The sequence below is a fragment of the Seriola aureovittata genome, chromosome 7, assembly GCF_021018895.1.
Source record: "Seriola aureovittata isolate HTS-2021-v1 ecotype China chromosome 7, ASM2101889v1, whole genome shotgun sequence".
Classification (NCBI taxonomy): domain Eukaryota; kingdom Metazoa; phylum Chordata; class Actinopteri; order Carangiformes; family Carangidae; genus Seriola; species Seriola aureovittata.
Genome location: NC_079370.1, coordinates 654,919 through 673,930, shown reverse-complemented (window position 1 = coordinate 673,930; position 19,012 = coordinate 654,919). Strand labels below are relative to the sequence as shown.

General features: G+C 37.9%; 2 protein-coding genes across 2 annotated transcripts; one reads left to right on the top strand and one right to left on the bottom strand.

The window, feature by feature from the left end:
* The first annotated feature begins 440 nt into the window (after positions 1-440).
* Positions 441-11,696, top strand: LOC130172052 (C-type mannose receptor 2-like). The gene is given in 13 exon segments (XM_056380470.1): positions 441-595; positions 1,494-1,571; positions 1,670-1,777; positions 1,868-2,062; positions 2,658-2,818; positions 3,986-4,104; positions 5,334-5,494; positions 7,399-7,476; positions 7,924-8,028; positions 8,796-9,002; positions 9,951-10,102; positions 10,264-10,382; positions 10,798-11,696. Coding segments are annotated over 13 exon segments (1,689 nt in total). The 5' UTR covers positions 441-537; the 3' UTR covers positions 10,946-11,696.
* A 666-nt stretch (positions 11,697-12,362) lies between these two features.
* gpatch4 (G patch domain containing 4) lies at positions 12,363-18,516 on the bottom strand. The gene is made up of 8 exons (XM_056381478.1): positions 18,393-18,516; positions 16,817-16,895; positions 16,649-16,722; positions 16,395-16,487; positions 15,774-15,890; positions 15,010-15,128; positions 13,422-13,472; positions 12,363-13,271 (listed from the first exon to the last, which is right to left on the bottom strand). Exons 2-8 carry the CDS (start codon positions 16,893-16,895, stop codon positions 12,602-12,604), a joined length of 1,203 nt encoding a protein of 400 aa, XP_056237453.1. The 5' UTR covers positions 18,393-18,516; the 3' UTR covers positions 12,363-12,601.
* Between the last annotated feature and the right edge of the window lie 496 nt (positions 18,517-19,012).

Genomic DNA, 19,012 nt, shown 5'->3' with positions numbered 1-19,012 from the left:
GAACATGTCAGGTGATTTCTCACATTCAGGGTCAGCAGAGAGCAGAAGAGGAACAGATTGCATGAATGTAGAAAGGTTTTCCCCTTTTTAGACTTTTTTATTGTGTAAAAACCAACAATTACCGCTCATCCAACTCATATGTTGCAAACATCTTTCCGTCTTTTCAAAGATGTTTCTGCTTTACTGCGGTGTCAGTGCAGCAGTGACAACACAGTGGATATGTATGTAGGGATGACACTTTGTTGTCTGCATTACAACCAAACCACCTGCAAGAGATGATTTTACTGCCAGTGATTTTATCTTAACTTTTTTGTTTCATACATGTCATAATAAGAAGTGTGGCGGCCTGACCTCTATCCAGTGTCATAACTCCAACCCACCCGGACATGACTATCGAGAACATCAATGTCCGAAAGCACCACTTTCCTGTCTTACAACATTCTACCAAAAAGAAGAACTATGGATCATGAAACCAGCCGCAGCTGTCTCTGCTGCTGAACCCCAGAAGCCAATATGACCTGCATTTGATCAGCTGCCATGCTAAAACGGATCATTATGGAGGAAGAGCTGAATTATGTAACGGTGACTTTCAAGGGTAAGAGTAAATCATATATTCTGAATTTGGAGCACAGCCTGAAGTTATTAATTGCACTTGAACCCAGAGGTGTTTTAGCAGTCAGATTTAAGGAACTTGTACTTTATATGTTTATTTTCATTCTTTGCAACTTCCACTCTACTGCATTTACTGTAACAGGGAAGTATTGTGCTTTTTCCTCCACTACATTTGTTTGTCAGACATACTTGAAGAGTAATATTTTACATACAAAACATACGGCCAGCTTCTAAAATATAATCCATTGTTTGACTTTGAACTACTCCATACAGTAACTCATCAGTTAAAATTTGCTTCACCAAACTTCATACAAACTTCCTACCATATAATATATAGTAGAGAAACTCTGACAGGGTTCATTCTGGTTTTATGTCTTACTTTAAACGCATTTTAATTATAATATTTGTATTTGAGTAAGATTTTGAATAGCATTTTCACTTGTATAATGGTGTAATTTAGTTGCATTTCTGTTTTTAGCAAAGTAAAGAATTTGAGTGCTGCCTCTATCACTGACGTTTGAGGAGGTCATTCTGCACATGCAGTACCAGGCAGCTCGCAGACTCTCTTTCTAGAATAAATGTCTTTATGTATGATTGCACATAGAGTGTGCTCAACTTCATCAAAGCCACATTCTCTGTAAATATTACTGAAATTACTTGTGATTGGGGTCATGTTATGGAGGTGTAACTCACTGTTTGGGAGGGGACCAGTCACAGATATAGAGCATGTCAGTATTAAGTTTTAACTTAAGATGTATTTGAATGGAAAGAATTGTTAACTTTGCAATTATAAAATTATGTTTTAATTTCAGTGGCCCTGAAAGTCACATATCTGAGAACTCAAAGTTTTGCTTTCCAAACAGCTGTTTTGTGTTTTACAGAGAAACCAAATGACCTGGAAATAATCTATGATGAGGTGAAGACTGAGCAGTTGTGGGATAAAGATCCTGTCATACAAGGTTATTTGAGGTTTATTATAATAAAAAAAAAAAAAGAAATGTTATAATTATTTGCCAGAAATGTGTGTAATAAATCAATTGTTTGTTGTTCTTGGCAGAAAGTGAAAAGAAAGCTCCACTCTGTACTCTGCTTCCTCTGGTGGCAGCAGGTTTGGGGGTTGTTTGTGTCATCCTGGTGTCAGTCATTATCGCCCTCACTATCCACTGTAAGTCCACCTGTCTGTCCACCTGTCCACTAAGGCACCTTTGACAATAGTAAGTGAGTGCCACTGTAACAGTGTCTTCCCTGGCTGCAGTGAAAACAGTCATGTCAGAGCACAACAGAGACAACATGACTTTAACAGCGCGGAATCTGCTGCTGACGAAGAAGAAGACAGACTTAGAGCGACAGACAGACGAGCTGACCAGAGAGAGAGACGGACTCAACTGGACCATCAGAGTCATCCTGGAACATGAGAACTTTCCAGTGAATACCTACTGTCCACAGAAAGGTGAAAAAAATTACAGCTTATGCAAAAAATATGCCAAAATTATATACATTATTATATTATATTATATTATATTATATTATATTAAATTTGTCAATGTTCCCATTCCTGTTTGTTTCCTGCTGTTGAACCTCTTAAACTCTTAAATTATGAATGTATTATATTTGTGATATCATTTCTATTTTACTTTTACTGTTTTATGATTATGACTCTTTCATAGCTCGGACTTTCTGCAACATAAACATTTTTAATTTGAGTCAAATGACCTGATTAAGCGGCACCTCGGTGGCTCACCTGGTACAGCACACACCATTAGGACTCACTCCTTCCCGCAGCAGCCTGGGTTTGAATTCGACCCACGGCCCTTTGCTGCATGTCATCCCCTCTCTCACCCCCAACCATCCTGTCTCTCTCTCACTGCTACTCTAATAAAGGCATAAAAAGCTCCCCCAAAAATAACTTACTAAAAAATATGACCTGGTTAAGCATATAACTATCTATTATTGAAAAGTCATATAGAGAATATATATTCTTTGATGCATAATATACATACAATAGAAAACGACTGTGATTTTGTTATTTCATTCTTGTTTAACAGTGTGTAGACCTTGTCTGGATGGCTGGGTACCTTTCCAATCAAGCTGTTACCTGTTTTCAAAAGATAAATATTCTTATTATTGGAATACTTGGAAGGAAAGTCAAGCATCCTGCAAACAAACCGTGGCAGATCTGGTGGTGATTGACAGCCAGGAGGAACAGGCAAGACTGATTTTGTGATTCAATCTGTATTTTCATGCTCAAAAAAGCTAAAAGCACTCCACCTCTATCTTCATAGGTCAGTGGGGGAAGATGTATCCTACTCAGATCCTTTATTTAAAGAAAGTACCAATAACACAAGGTAAAAGTCCTGCATTTGAAAGTAAAAGTAGCATACATAATATTATCAGTGAAATGTACTTGTGGTTCCCAACTCTGGGGTCAGGTCCCTCCAAAGGGTCACAAGATAAATCCAAGGAGTCATTTTCAGTTTTTGGATTTTTCTCCAATCTTTGCTTACATGTGAAATGTTGGATAATTTTACCTCTGTGGACGTCAAACAGTTTAATAATTAAATGAAACCATTTGAGGGGAAATATATCTTTGGGCAACTGCTAACAACTCATAGACATCTGAAATTACACACATTTGTACTGTATTTTATAAGTTTATCACATGTATAATCTTCATTCGAAAAGTAACTTGTGACTCCAGCTGCCAGATACATGTAGTGGTTTAAAAAGGTTATTTCCCTCTGGAATTGCAGTGTGGTTGAAGTATAAAGTAGAAGAAAATGGACATACTTAATTAAAGTACAAGCACCTTAAAATTCAGTAGGTACAGTACTTAGTTACTGGAGATAGAGATGTCACAGTCTTTAAAAGTGTGTACATATGAAACAATCATTTAGACACAATAGATGATTTGATTTTAATATTCAAAGTTAGTCCTTCCCTTATAATCATGTTAATAACATGATTTGCATTGTACCCTGCAGTAGAACCACATATTTAAAGTGGCAATCTCAAAGCTTTTCACTCTCTCACCAAATGTGGTCACACAGTTGTGATTGAGCCACTCAAGTGTGGTTCAATAACAAACCTGCGTTTACCATGTATGGCCATAGGTGTCGCTATAGATAACGAAACGGAGATCTTTAAACTTCTTTCACATGCCTTCAATGTTTTTAATGTTCCTATTTCTTGGATCTGTGTTCTCATGATGATGTTGTTCATCTTTTAGGTCTTCCTTTGTGAAGCACATTGTATTGGATCTTTTTTTTTATGAAACATACTGAAGATTGTTGTATTTCTTCTGATTATTATATCATAGTGGACACAGAGAGATATATATCTTTCTTGACAATTAACACCTGTTTCACAAATGTAGGAATTCATCAGTAATCATACTGAAGAGTATCATGATGAAAAGCATGGCTACTGGATTGGCTTGAGAAAGAATGAGATGGACACGTGGATGTGGGTAGATGGAAGCAACGTCACCGTGATGTAAGCACAAAAACATATTAACAGTCACTTTAATCTCAATGAACCATGACAACGATCAGGCACATTGTTTTTATCATTACGCCAAACAAACCAGACCATCAGCATGGAGACTGGCAGCATCTTCCCTCCTGCATGCTGCATATAACACTTTGTGTCAAAGGACAGATGGTGAAATTAATAAAACTCTGAAGGAAAATCCCTTTCAATGCCAAAAATAAAGCCTCTCCCAACAGACACAAAGACTGAGATAGGGTTGCCAGGTATAATCTCGTATCTCGTACAAAACTAGATCGTCCTGTATTTGAAAATAAAATGCTACACAATTTGTCCCGTATTTTTGTACAAGTGACTTAATTTATAAACTATGTCCTCAAACAGAGGAAGTCCCTTATTTCTTCACATAGAAGCAACCCTAGGCTGAGGTTACCAGTTGTCTTGACAATGGTCTTATTTGCTAACTTTAACAGTGACTGTAGAAATCAGTCTGGCATTAAACTGACACTTGTACGGAGACACACTGACAGCACACAGTGTGACACAACTCAGACTCTCACACATTACTTCACTCTGGTGCAGAACAGGGGAACGCCACACATATCAGCAATGAACTGTGCAGCAGAGAATTTAGCGAAATACCTCAACATGCCTTTTTGACAAGAGAAGATAAGAAGAGCGATATCAGTTTCATGTCTATATACTTCAGTTGGAGCTACAGCCTGTGAACAGTTAGCTTAGCTTAGCACATAAACTGGAAACAGAATGAAACAAAGGAAAACAAAAAGCTTTATCTTGCTTAACTGTTCAAACTGTATAAAAGGTAACATGTAAAAAACAACAATTTGTGAGGTATGAGCAGAACTATTTCCTGACTGTGAGCTGTGACTGTGAGCCTGGACACGATAAGACTCCAAACACTAACTGAAAGAGACAAAAGTGTAAAAACCAGAGTTTAATGTTTGACATTGTTACAGGTTAAAGTTGATTAATGAGGTGCTAGTGGGCGAAACTGGGTAAATTAGGTCAAAGCTTGGCTTGTTGTTCAATTTCAATTCTTTATGCTAAGCTAAGCTAACTGGCTGTTGGCTATAGCTTCATAGACCTCACAGACAGACATGGGAATGGTATCAGTCTTCTCATCTAACTCTTTGCAAGAAAAGAAAAGAGTGTATTTCCCAAGATGTAAGCAGGGACACAGATTGAAGATCATGTGATTTTTCTTTCTTCACTAGGTACTGGACAGCTCAGGAACCTGGCCCCAGAATGCCTTGTGTTCTAAGTTTGCCACGTGAAGATCCTATGTCCAACTGGCAGACAGCGGGCTGCAGCATGAAAAACCGCTATATCTGTGAAAGAAGAGCCTTGATCAAAGCGGATTAGGAATCAGTCTCATTATCAAAATAAGTTATTTCACATTTAAGAAATCAAGTTGTCTCTATCTTTCTGTTTTGTTTTGTTACGACTGAATATTAAAACTAAAGATATCCATTTCTCTTTTCTACTTTTATTGCAGTTTCTACAAAGGCATATATATACAATTAATATTAATATTATGGTTAGTAGTCATAGTATACTATATACTATAGTATTACTATTGAGTTATTGTAGGAGTAATAAGATGGGGGCTCACTGATGTTGAAGTTTTGTCCCTTCTGCCACATACATGACATACCTTGCTGAATACTATGTATAGAAATATATGTCAGCCTTTGTACACGTGTACTGATCATCTATCAATCTATCATCTTCGTGCTGAATAAATGTGATCATTTCTTTATATTCGCTGAACATATACCCACATGTCCTTTGAATTAAATAATGTATATTGTGGAAGGAGATTGGTGAGAGGACTAATTTGAAGGGTGAATCTGGTAATATTCTATATTTTTCTTATTGTCAGCAAATTCCACAAAAAGCAATGAACTGGTTCTTCAAACACGTACACGTGTATGTAGCTACAGACTGTGTCATAGAGTCTCATTGTTGTTCAAAAAACTATCAAAAACACATTAATGAGCCACACTGCTGCACTGTTCCTTAATTATGAGGAACATGCGGTGGTTTATTTTGGGTCAATCCGACATACACCATCCTGGTGCTGTAAATACGCACCAGAGCAAATGTGCATTAATCTGCGGCTCAAAATAGTCCTCAAACAAATGCACTATTTCATTAAAAAAAACACAGTGTGCACAACAATACAGAATACCCCAGGCCTTAGCTTGTGTCATCACATGGTGTGTCACCACTAAACTGATCATCAGCTGATAAATCCAAATGTGAGTTAATGTCCCAGACAGGTTAACGTATTGAGTTCAGTATCACACACTGTAACAGAAGGATACAGACGTCTGACAACACACATTACACATATCTTTGTAACCAGTAACCACAAAGCCACACTGTGGCTCCAGCGTCACTGTTTTACATTGTCCGGTAAAAACGTGTCATAATGCAAACTTACAAGGTTCAGGTTATAACGTGTCGAGGGGGAAGAGGAAACTCTTATTGGTTCTCCATCAGATACTGCTGTGCTGTGAAAGTTGGTTCAGTCACACCTTTCAAGCATCAGCAGAAGTTTCTGTTGAATCCTGTTCTCATTCTCTCCACTAAAGCAAGTACGGAAACGTGTGACTTTTAAGGATGGAAGAAGAATTAAATTATTCTACTGTGGTTTTCAAAAATGGTGGCAAACCTCCGAAAGGTAAGGGACTCTCACTTTATTGAAATAAAACATGTCACTGGGATTAACTAGTTGACCTTTTTTCAAAAGGAAATCACACTGAAGTTCTTAATTCCTAATTTTTAACAATTAATAACTTTATACACAATGGATTTTAAATTTAAAGTGCCTCAGCCATGCTGAAGAAAAGGCTGTTTGTTTTCCTGTATGAGCTTGAAAAGTGCTCTGAATTGTTTCTTCTGCTGCTGCTGGAACCTCACGCTGCATTTCTTACTCTGCTTCTCTTTCCGTTGTCTTTCCTCTCTTTCTTTCTTGGAAACAACAACTAACTAACCTGGTGTTCCTTTACATATTCATTTATACTGACTTCTCACACGAGTCAACACAAACTGAGAAGCAGAAGATTGTTGTGTGAAATCTGCGCTCACATTGCAGAATTTGCACAGGTAGCAGAAATTCATCAAATTACATTCTTACGCAATAAAACTTGCGAGCATTCACACAATCACCATGTTATGTCCCTTCTGGACTCAACAGTTACACATAATGTCATTTCATTGTGACACTGGGGAAAAACTTCACCGTAAACTGTCTCTTATAATTTCTCAATATAGTTCATCAACCAGAGAAAAATGAAGACTCAACAATTTATTCTACAGTAAAATCTAAAGGGCCTCCAACTACTGTACCAAGTAAGTTAAATTAATTAATTAATTTTCATTTAAGCTTAAACACTTCAAAATGTACAATATGCTTTACTTGTGGGAAAAAAGTCTAAATTCACACTTCATATATTATTTCATTATAATTTCAAGAGGATCTCTCAGTTGTAACAGTTGTTACAAAATGCTTCACAAAGGAGGAAATTGAACCAAATTGAAGCAAAATCTGCTCTTCCCAACCCGTCCGGAGCCTTTTCACATCAAACATGAATGTGAGCGGTTCTGACATTTAGACTTTTGGCAGTGTTACTCCTTAAGCTGATAAAAAACTCAAATAATTATATTAATTTCCTGTATGATTATAGAAGTGACAGTGGAAAAAGTCACAGTGATCATTTCAGTCATCTAATCCCAGAAGACAAAGGGGGGAAAAAATAATGACCATCACGATTTGAAAATGAGTTTATTCATTACAAGCAGATGGTGAAGCAGCCGCACACTCTCACCACTCCTGCCTGTTGGTGGTGTGTTTGGTTATACTTGGTGTCCTCCTGGTGACGAGCATCAGTGCTATCATCTGCAGTGAGTACATTTCAATATACGCGTAAAGCCTGTTGTTGGATCATTTTTTCAAAGCATTTTCTAAAGCATATTAAAGCATTTTATATTGTGAAGTTTCCGTATGGATTTTTTCAGCAGTCATTTATGTTTCAATCGCAATGATGATTTCACCTGCTGCTGCGTTTAAAGGAGCTATTTGTAGGCTTTGCTATCGCCACATAGCCACTGTTAGCATTAGCAACTGTTTACAGTCTAGAAGAAATGTGAATTCAGCATCAAATTTTATTCCTTTACTCACCAAGAGCTGTCTCCAGAAGTAACGAGAATGTTAACTGTGATTTGGCTTCACTGTCCATCACTTCTCTTCTTCTACAAAAGTGTGCACGCTAACCAGCCAGCTCTGGTCTGATCAGACTATGGCATCACTTTCTGATACTGAGTCACTGTAGTCTGCCCTGAGGAAGTGGCCCTGCTCAGAGGCTGTAAACTGGTAAGTAAACAGCTGTTAATGCTGAAGTTGGAATGAAGATTGACGTTGAACTCGCAACGTTTATTCTAGATTGTTCTTCCAGGTAAACAGTTGTTAATGCTAACACTGGCTATGTAGCATTAGCAAAATAAAAAAAAGTGACAAATAGTTGTGTCAAGAATAGAAAAAAACTCCTTTCTGACTTTGGATGCTGGGAGGTCAGCAGTCGATCTAAAAATGTCAGGAGCTCTGCTTCTTTGATGACCACCTTTGCATCCACTGACTGACATATGCTGTCTTCTTCTCATCCGCCCCATAGTCAGTATGGTGATGAAAGAACAGAAAGCAAACTACAAAGCAAACCTCATCAACCTCACGACAGAATATCAGCAGCTGATGATGGAGAACAGCGTCTTAGAGAATATGACAGAGCAGCTGAGCAGAGACAGAGATGATCTCAACTGGACGCTCAGTCTCATCCTGAAATTTAACACCTTTCCAGTAAATGAATACTGCCCTGAGAAAAGTGAGTACTTTACTATGATGACACACACAGTATGCCAAGCGCTTAACTCACAGATGACTTATTATGTATCGACACATTTGTTTTGACATAGGCCTACATGCAGGATTTAGCTATACGCTAAGCTCACACGTTCAGTAAAGGTTTAAGACAAGGTTTGGTCTTTACTGTAAGCATCTGTGAAAATGGCATTTGACAACAAATTCAATGATGATGATTAGAAATAAGGAAAAGATGAGATACCAAACTAATTTGTGTCATAACAAGAAAAAACGACTAAAATTAATAGTTTTCAAAATAATAAGCTAAATATCACCACATGTGAAATACAACGCAGTGGTAAACACAGAGCCCACAAGAGCAAAAGTAAAAAGAGATAATACATAGCGCATTAACAGTTAGCCCATCAGAAAATTAACAGTTATACAAAATGTTGTTATTTGCAACACATTATCCTCAGGCAGCTATACAATTGCTAGCTTAGTCTGCATTGAACTGGTTGCAGAAAAACTAAAAGCAGTCACAAAACAGCTGCGATAAAAGCTTTCCCCTCAGACAATCCCCCAACAAGGGCATACCATAAAGTATAAAGTCATACTAGCCGCTCTGTGAGGCTGAATTGCTATTCATTTATGTTTATTTGTATTGGCACACGTGCTTAATGAGCCTCACTAGCCTTAGCTAATTTGTAATGCCTAAATTATAAACCACAACGTTGCTTTGAGCTAAATGTTAATGTTTACCATGCTCATTAATCACATGTAATGTTGGTAGGTGTTGCCCAAGCTTATATAAAATCAGCTTGTTTATGTTTTATTGGTGTTATGCAGTACTTGTAAAGTGCACTGGAATGCTCGACCTAGAAAAAGCAGTTCTGTCATTAGGGCCTCGTGTGCTTAAAATAACAGATTGAAATTTTGTTCCATTTCTCTGCTTATTTCATGAATATAGAGTGTCAACCGTGTCAGAAAGGCTGGATTCTATTCCAGGAAAAGTGCTATCTGTTTTACACGAAATATCCTTGGTTGAAATGGCAAGAAAGCCAAAAGTATTGCCAAAAGACAGCAGCACATCTGGTTGTTATTGATAATCTACAAGAACAGGTGAGCTCTACCACCATAATACAAATTCACAGTTTGAATTAGTTTTTAAATTCAAATTAAACATGGGGGAAGTTGAGTGTTTTCAATGTTTTCTCAGAATCAGTGAATACAAGTGTGAAAGAGTTCATGTTTTTAATAATCTGCCACGGTATGATTTATAGGAATTCATCGCTAATCACAGCAAGTACTACTACGACAGATATCATGGATACTGGATCGGATTACATCAAACTTCTGATACAGACTGGCTCTGGGTTGATGGACGCAATGACACTCTGGGGTAAGAAAACCTTAGTGAGCATTTGAATTTACCCAACTCTGCTTCATGAGCATCTGACAGGTTTCACTTGACAGCAATCATAACATGAACTCAGCTTTGAACTAAGTTTTCACTCTCAAGATTTAGGCCAACATGAATGAATACATGTAACCTGCTGAGGAACATTGTGTGATACAACTGAAACCTTATGAACTGCTGTTTCCAATGTGGAGAGTAAACTGAACTGAGTCAAAAATAAATAAACAAACCTCTTCATATCTTACTAGTGGAATGAATAAAAATCTTCACATGATGTCAATTGTTTTTTTCATATTTTATTCTCATTACTTTTGTATCCTCTCTTTATTTGTTCTTATTTATCATCTGTAGCAGAAAGGTTATGAAAGGTAATGATATTCATGTTTTGTGTCTGGAGGTACTGGATGAAGGATTACCTTGGTGACAATGGTCCATGTGCACTGATGATCCCTGGGAAAAACCCAACAGCCAGCTGGGACCCAGCACACTGCGCAATGTACAACAAATTCATCTGTGAGAGTGAAGTCCTGACGAGGTCCAATTAGTTAACTAGTAATATTTGTTTGCTTAGTGTATTCCTACTCTACATGTTGCCTGCAAATTACATTTCCAAAATTGTATCACCAGTTCTTAAAATGAGAAATTTCAAACATATAATCTCCACATGAGATGAGGACTCACAGCCCAGCTAGCACTCATTTGTTGCAATGGAGGTTAGAGAATGTGTCAATGTAATTATCTTTGAATTAGATATCAATTACCTTTACTGGGAATATACTTTCATTATACAGATATCGGACTAAATATATTGGACTTCTACGCATCCACAAACTGTTGCAACAAACGTCTGTTTCTGTGTTCGTCGTGTTGCATGTTGTGCACTGAAAAGTGTTTTGCACATTGTGACATTATAAGATTTGTTATAGACAAAAAAAAATGTTGGTCTACTTTTATACTCCTTTTTTGTATCACTGAATAAAAGTTATTACTGGATATGAGCCTTATCATATTCTTACCATACAAGATGGTGGTATTGCATTTCACATGCACGCTGTCCCTAGGCTACCGTGCTTCACATTAGGGTGGAAGCAGGCTGTGTGGGCAAATGATCTAAAAGTAAGAATGGAACATGCAATAAGGTCATTTCACATTCAGAAACACTGCATGCATTTAATACGTCATTTGTGTCAAATCTGTCATGAGCTGTTGAACTGTTGACACACGATGTTGTGGGTGAAAGAAATTGGAATTAAGTGCTAAAGAGATTGTAATTTTTCATGGTTAGAGATAACAAATTGAAGGCAGTAGTTGTCCCCACTATGACGTTAAGGTCAATCCGTATCAATATTGTTTCTATTTGTATAATGAATTTCTTTTTATTGTAATTCTATGGTGTCGTTTTTTTTGTTTAAGCCAATAACAGAAATATGAAATCTGTAAATCTGAAAGAATCACACGAGTTTGTGTCATATTCATTTGCATATAAAGTTCAGAATTTGTTGTAATAGTTTGTCCTTATAATAAAAATACAGCAAAGTTGGCAGCTCCTTCGTAGAGGAGGTGCAGAAACTACAATTAATTCTTTACATTTCATACTCGTTTTCCACTAAAAATTCCCCATGAAGTGGTCAACACATTTCAACACAGACTTGTAATTGGCTGCACAAATGTCAGATTTACTTCTTTGCAAGTGTCAGCTTAGAAAAGCTGCATTTGGGGCTGCACTGTATGGATGAGCTGAGAGTGCTGACTCGTCCAAACAATGATTTACAGCATCAACATAAAAGATTAATTGGGTCATTGAGCTGCAGATATTTCAAGTTGTAGACAATCAACAACCTTAAAAAAAAAAAAAAAAAAAGCCTGCACCACCAGCAACAACCTTAATAAACCTTAACAGACCTGATTTTCTCAGTCACTTGTAAATCTGTGACAGGCTACTAAAAATACAAAAGCTAATAATCAATGCTCTTGGAAAAATTTATTTGACAGATTTCAAGTGAGGTTGTTCAAGAGGCAGGAGTTCTGGATGTCATCATCTTGTAACTGGTCTGAATAACTGATTAAAGTTATTTTCCAATCAGTGGAAAACACCATTTACAGGTCAAAGCAGAAAGCACAGCCTCCGAATCGTCCACGTTCAGCACGTTTCCCTCCGCCGCTGATTTAATGTAAAGCTAAGTTCCCCAGTCAGCCAAACACTACACTGTGGACTTCTTTTTCTTCTTTGGATGAAGTGCTTCCTCATCTACTTTATCATCAATTAACAGTTTGTCCTTTTTACACTTTTTCCTCTTCTGCTTTACTGTTGATTCTTCCTCTGTAACTTTTTCTTTTTGGTATGAAATTGCGTCCTGGACCTTCTCTGACTGGCTGGATTCTGTACAGATTCTCTCCTCATCCTCACTGTGGTGTTTGGAGGATTTCTTCTTCTTCTTCTTCTTCACTTTAGTGTCAGTATGCAGCTCAGCTGTCTCCTCAGGACTCTTGCTCTGCGCTGCAGGTGAAGACACTCTTTCTTCTTCACTGGACTCTGCTCTGTTTTTCTTCTTTTTATGCTTCCTCTTTGTTTTGTCAGAGTGATCCGCTTCACCATTTTCTGCACACATCACATTATCCTTTGTGGAAACTGCATCAGTTATTTCCTCAGTTGCACCGCAGGCTTTTTTCTTCTTCTTCTTCTTTTTGGGTTTAACGTCTGTTTCAGGACTTTCAGACACTTCATTACCATCTAGCTCATTAATGCTCCCGGAGGATCTTGCTGAGGCGCTTGCTGGTTGGCTCTTCTTGCCGTACTTTGCCATGAACTCAGCCTCCTGCTGCTCCAGCCTGGCTAATTTGGCGCTCATGGTCAGGCCGTGTCTGGCTCCTCTACAGAACACAAGCAGCATAGAAAATTCAGTCATGGTGAAACATTTCACAGTTTCTCTGTGATTTTTACTGAAAACAAGGGTTTGAGGCATCCTGTTTCTTTCAAGTGGGATGTAGCACTCAAAATTTTGTAGAATTTAATCAGCTTACTTGTGAGCCGTGCGTCCTCCACAAGCCTTCATCAGATCGGCATCAGAAAGCCTGAGGGTATCAACGAGTAGCTTAAATTTTATGGCATTATTGAAAGTTTGAAATTGAACATGAAAGTGTTTTGTAGACAATTCAAAGAGACTGAATAATAAAGTCAAACAGCAGTTAAAACCTTATTGCTGTCGCTGTTGTCATGTTGACTGTGCATTAGACAGGTTCTAAGAAAACAGGCAACACTTTACTTAACCCCTCCATTAAGCAGTATGTAAACATTTTATAAATGGTTTAAAACACACATAGATGTTGTTGTAAGCCAGGTATGTCCAAAGTCCGGCCCGGGGGCCAATTACGGCCCGTGTTCAAATTTTCACCGGCCCGCAGCCTCTGTCATAAAATCAGTAATATGCGGCCCGCCAGCTCTGTTGACCACAGTATAAAATACACGCGTATAAAAAAAGCTATTTTACATTTTGCCTGAAGATGGCAGTAGACCTGTGGCCGCACTCTCGCCGCCGTGACCCTTGCGTGATCCTTTCAGCCCAGCCCATTTCTGACATGGCGACTGTAACTAAAAAAAGGAAAGCTGACAGCGAGGGCTCCCTCTTGTCAACTTCTACCGCAGCTGGATGAACGCAGGTTCTAAGAGATTCGAACATTTGCTAAGAAAATGCTGAGCTTGTTTGGCTCGACATACTTGTGCGAGAAGACATTCTCGGTTATGAACATTAACAAGAGCCGCGTGAGGACGAGACTAAGTGACTCTCACCTGCGTGACGTCTTGCGCATCAAAACCACTGTTTTTGAGCCAGACCTGGACTAGGCCTACATACTGCAGTCCAGATCTCAGTATCACCCTTCACATTAGTGCAGGCAAGATATGTGCTTAGTCCTCTGAGGTGAATAACTTCTAAAATCTAGGTGAATAGATTTTTTTGTGATGATCAAAACCACAGTTTTGATTATGCATGGACCACTGTTTTAAATTTAGAAGTTTACAGTGAGCATTTAATAGTGAACAATATTTAATGTTTCAAATGAACCTAGATATGTTTCATCTTCCCAAAAGTTTTTTTTCCCAGACAGACTTTTTCTTCATTTTATGTTGTTCAAATATGAAAGATTTTGGCAAAAACTTGAAAATGAAAAAAAAATGAAGTATGCCATTTGCAATAAAAATGTCATAATATAGTTCATTTGTATTTAATGTTAATGGTTCAAAGAATGTCAGGCTGAATGGTTGGCCCCCACACATTTTCACCTTAACAAACCTGGCCCTGGACACCCCTGTTGTAAGCAGATATAGGTGTTTATTGATTTACTGTAATTCCTACTGTGGGCACCCATGACTAGAGGCTAGTGTATAGACACTTGAATTAATAACATATGAATAATGAATATCTATTAAGAAAGATCTGTAATGGTACAAAATAGAAGTTATAATTGACAAATATTGTAATAACCATTTAAAAATGACCTTATATCTACTTATAAGTGAGTTAAACTGTCTTTTAAACTGTTTATTATAAGGGCGTGAAGTGAAGTGTTCCCAAAAATCATAGGTTTAGTCTGTTCGAGGTGAAGGTCTTACTTGGTGGTGCTGGAGAGATCCAGCCTCTGGTCCTCCTCCTCCTCGTCTGAGCTACTGCTGTCATCTGAGTTGGAGGACTTCGGCTCTGGCTGCTCCTGACCAGACATCAGTGTGGCTGACTGAAAGAGAAGCACGCCAACAAAAGCAAACACTATCAGGGACATTTCAGACCACAATCAGTCACATCTGAAAATACTGGACTGATTCCTGCTGTGGCGCTGAAACTCAAACAAAACAACATCCTTAAGCATCACATCCAGCATGTTTGTAAAGGTTTATTTGAACTATAAAGTTCTGACCATTAAATTCAAAGTCTACCAGATGAATGTATATGTTTTGCCATTGTTCTTTAGTTTGTGAATTAAGCTGCGCTACAAATACATTCTCCACCAGTGGGAAAAACTGGAATAAGATTTGTACCGACTCCTCTCCACTTCATAAATCTGTAACCTCTCAGAGTAACACTTATTTAAAACTCTGCCCAGTAAATGCAGGTTTTAGAAGTTTACAAGCTTTGGTTTGCAAACCAAACAAGGAGAGATATGATCATTGCCACACTGTGGCCGGACGCCCGTCTGTTTCACACTGTGTGTCAATATAAGTGATAAGACCTCACACACAATTCAGGCCCTAAGGAGATCAGACTGACACTAAGTTACACATGTAAAGGTATAAATGTCTTTTAGGTCAGTTATATGTAGAGTCAGAAATAGGACAAGAACTCAGTGAGCATTTCCTTAGTAAATGAGAAATGCACAGATTACCTTGACAAAGCATCCATAAAGTTTGGCTTTGGCCAGCGAGGCCTTCCGTGGCTTCTTATTGGAGATCGTGCCATCTTCTTCATCTTCCTCCACCGACTTCTTCAACTTAATACCGCCCTGGATGAAAACCACAAAACACATGACCCTCTGTTTAAGACTAAACCAGCTGATTCTCCTCTTTGACAAGAGAGGAGGAACTAATCAGTGTAATCAGGGATTTTGTGGGGAAACTTCTTTAGTTCAAAGACACCACAAAGTGATTTTAATGGTAACTTTAGTTCAGAGTTCAAACACATCTTTCATTAACTCTTCAAAGTTGTTTATCTGACGCATCAGCACTGACTCAACAAAGTGGCTCAATACAGCTACATTCACAAATGGAGGAGGTGGTTAACTTAGCTAATGTCTGACCAATAAATGAGCTGATTATATCAAGTTATTTCCTCATTCTGAAACAAGTCACCCTGTTAGCATAAAATAAAATAAAATAAACACAACACACACAAAGCCTTTCAAACGCGGCGAGACTGCATCACTACCCTTTAGATAAAAATGTCTAGTCCACCAATTGTGTGAGAGTGCAGGTGATTGTGTGTTCAGACATGTGAAGGTAAGACCTACCTGATCAGACTCCACCTGCAGACTGGAAGAGGCCTTATTGAAGATGTGATCCCACCAGTGGAAGGTGAACTGCTCTCCTTCCTTATGGCCAACCTGGAGAGGAGCAACATGTGAATCTACAAACAACAACTCTCTAGTTCAGACCAAACCAGAGACAGATGTGGTACCTCAACAGTTAGAGCAGTGCACCATCAATCCTTAATAATGAAAAAAGAAACCCAAAAAAAGACCTTCATGTATCACTGCACACTCACCCCTCCTTTGTCACATTTCACTTTGACCTTGATAGCTTCTGATATGCCATTCTCCGCTCGTCCCAGTCCTTTACCTGAGGACAGAGTAACTGAGTAAGAAACCTGAGGCTGCCACATTGTGGTGGTGTTGGTTGGATTGTTGCACAAAACAGACCAATAGTATCTTACCATGTTCCCAGCCGTGACGCAGGAGTTGCTGCTCTGCAAACTTCAAGCCACGACTTTTCTCCTGTACAACTTCTGCCATCTGTGGACAGTTAGTGGAATATTAGGCACAACCACTGAATACTGAAAAGTTCCAAATGAATTATTTACTTATTAGTTATTTCTATTGTAAGTTCTGTTGACATATGTTTTACTGGTAAAATTATGACAGCAGCTGGTGAAGTATGATACACACTAACATCTCACTATGTGCTTGGACACTATTTCCTACGAGAGGTTGAAGATAAACCTCAGGGATCCCAAGATGATAAACAGAAAGGAAAACAGAATAAACAAATGTCTGCAGCACAAAATTATGTTTTGAGTCCTCGCTTAATCATTTTACCACTTCAGGCCTCTGAACATTTTTCAAAAGACATGAGTGTGAGATGGAAAAATTACTTTTTATAACATGAACACAAAGATTGATTTACTGTACAAACATTTTAGACAACTTGATAAAACTGAGAGAGAAAAACACAAAAGCAGCAAAGTCAAAGTGGGACTTAAAAAAATCCTCTGAGCAAATAAGATTTCTTTAAGTCAGATGCTGTAAGTCCTGTAACTGAGAACTCCTGCATATTGTTTTAATATAATTAGGTTTCAGCCTTTGGTGTAAAACCATTGCACAGTGCTGTAGCTTCCCTGTATCTGTTAGAAACTAGCTGCACCTCTCACTGTCCGGTAAACAAGCTGCTTCACATTTTCACCATGAAACCTTTGGTATTGAAAGTTTTTCCAGGTTAAGTGAACGTTACATGACAGATCTTGTATCTTCACAAACTGTTATCAGATTTTATGTAGAAAAGAAAAATACACATGAAACAATTAGACGATTAACCTCCCAGCTGATCAACGCATATTGATCAATTGATTTATTGACATTGATTAATATTTGAAGAAGCAGAGATTGAGTTTACTTCTTTTCACTTAAAAAAAAAAACAAAACCAAAAAAAAAATTGCCAATTTTTTTTGCTTACAACTGCACGTGGGAAGTGATAACTTCTATTTATCCTGCTGCTCAGTGTTTAATAAAACTGAAGATGTCATTTTATAATGATCTGAACAATCAGACGAAAAATCTGCAGTTATTATTCAGTTGTCTATGCACGAACATTAAAAACAAAGCCACTGCTCTGTTTAATCTGTGATGTACACAGTCAGGTCAAAGACTTATTAACAGCCTTTATTTCCATTAAAACTGTAAAGTTAAATGCGTCAGGCAAATTTTTACTTGTCGTGCATAAACCATATTTTGCTTTTATAATTTCTGCTGTACTTAGTCTCTATTTTATGTCTATCCTATCTCTGCGCCGTATTTTATCTTTTCTTATGACAGTAAAGCACTTAAGCGCAAACTTATCATCAGATGTAAATAACACACGTCATATTAATCCTTTATGTTGACAGGTAGCATTTAGCTGCTCACCGCTAAAAGCCAAAACTCACACAACTCGCCTGCGTTATTTTTATATTGCCTTTCGCCAGCTAAGGTTTTATAACACCACGCTCACACAATAAAAACATAACGACACATACCTCTTTATGTCTTCTTGCATTAAAACGTCTTTACTAAAAACGGGAAACGGGAAAACACAGATCTAAACGCAGCGACAGTCGCTAGCCATGTGGTTTCAACACGGGGCAGACATGACACCGGAAACACGTCACTACAGATGCTTTCTTCTTCTCTGTATATATTTCTGCAGTAGAACAGGGGCATAGACATAGAGCAGAGGACTGTTTCTCCTCTTAGAAGATGATGGTAAATCATATGAACTTCGCCTTAGACGCTTTTGTACACACACGTAAACATTTCCTTTTTTTGTTATAAAAATTCTCCTGACTAAACTGACCAGTAGACACACAACGTTTCATACACTGAACAATCAATTGATTATTAAAGAAAATACAAAACCAACATATTGATTATGAAAATAATGGCTGGTTATAGTTCTTCTGTAATGCAGTACGACATTGCTCCAGGTTTTCTGTGTGTTGGAAAAAAATTAAAGCAATTTGATAAAAGACAATTTCACAACAAATGAGCTCAATTTAAACTAAAACAATCAAAGCTAAAGATTTTGACACAGGGTCTCTCCACAAGATCAGGGTCACAAGGCCGAGGATCACAGTTGATATTCTACATCAAATGGTTC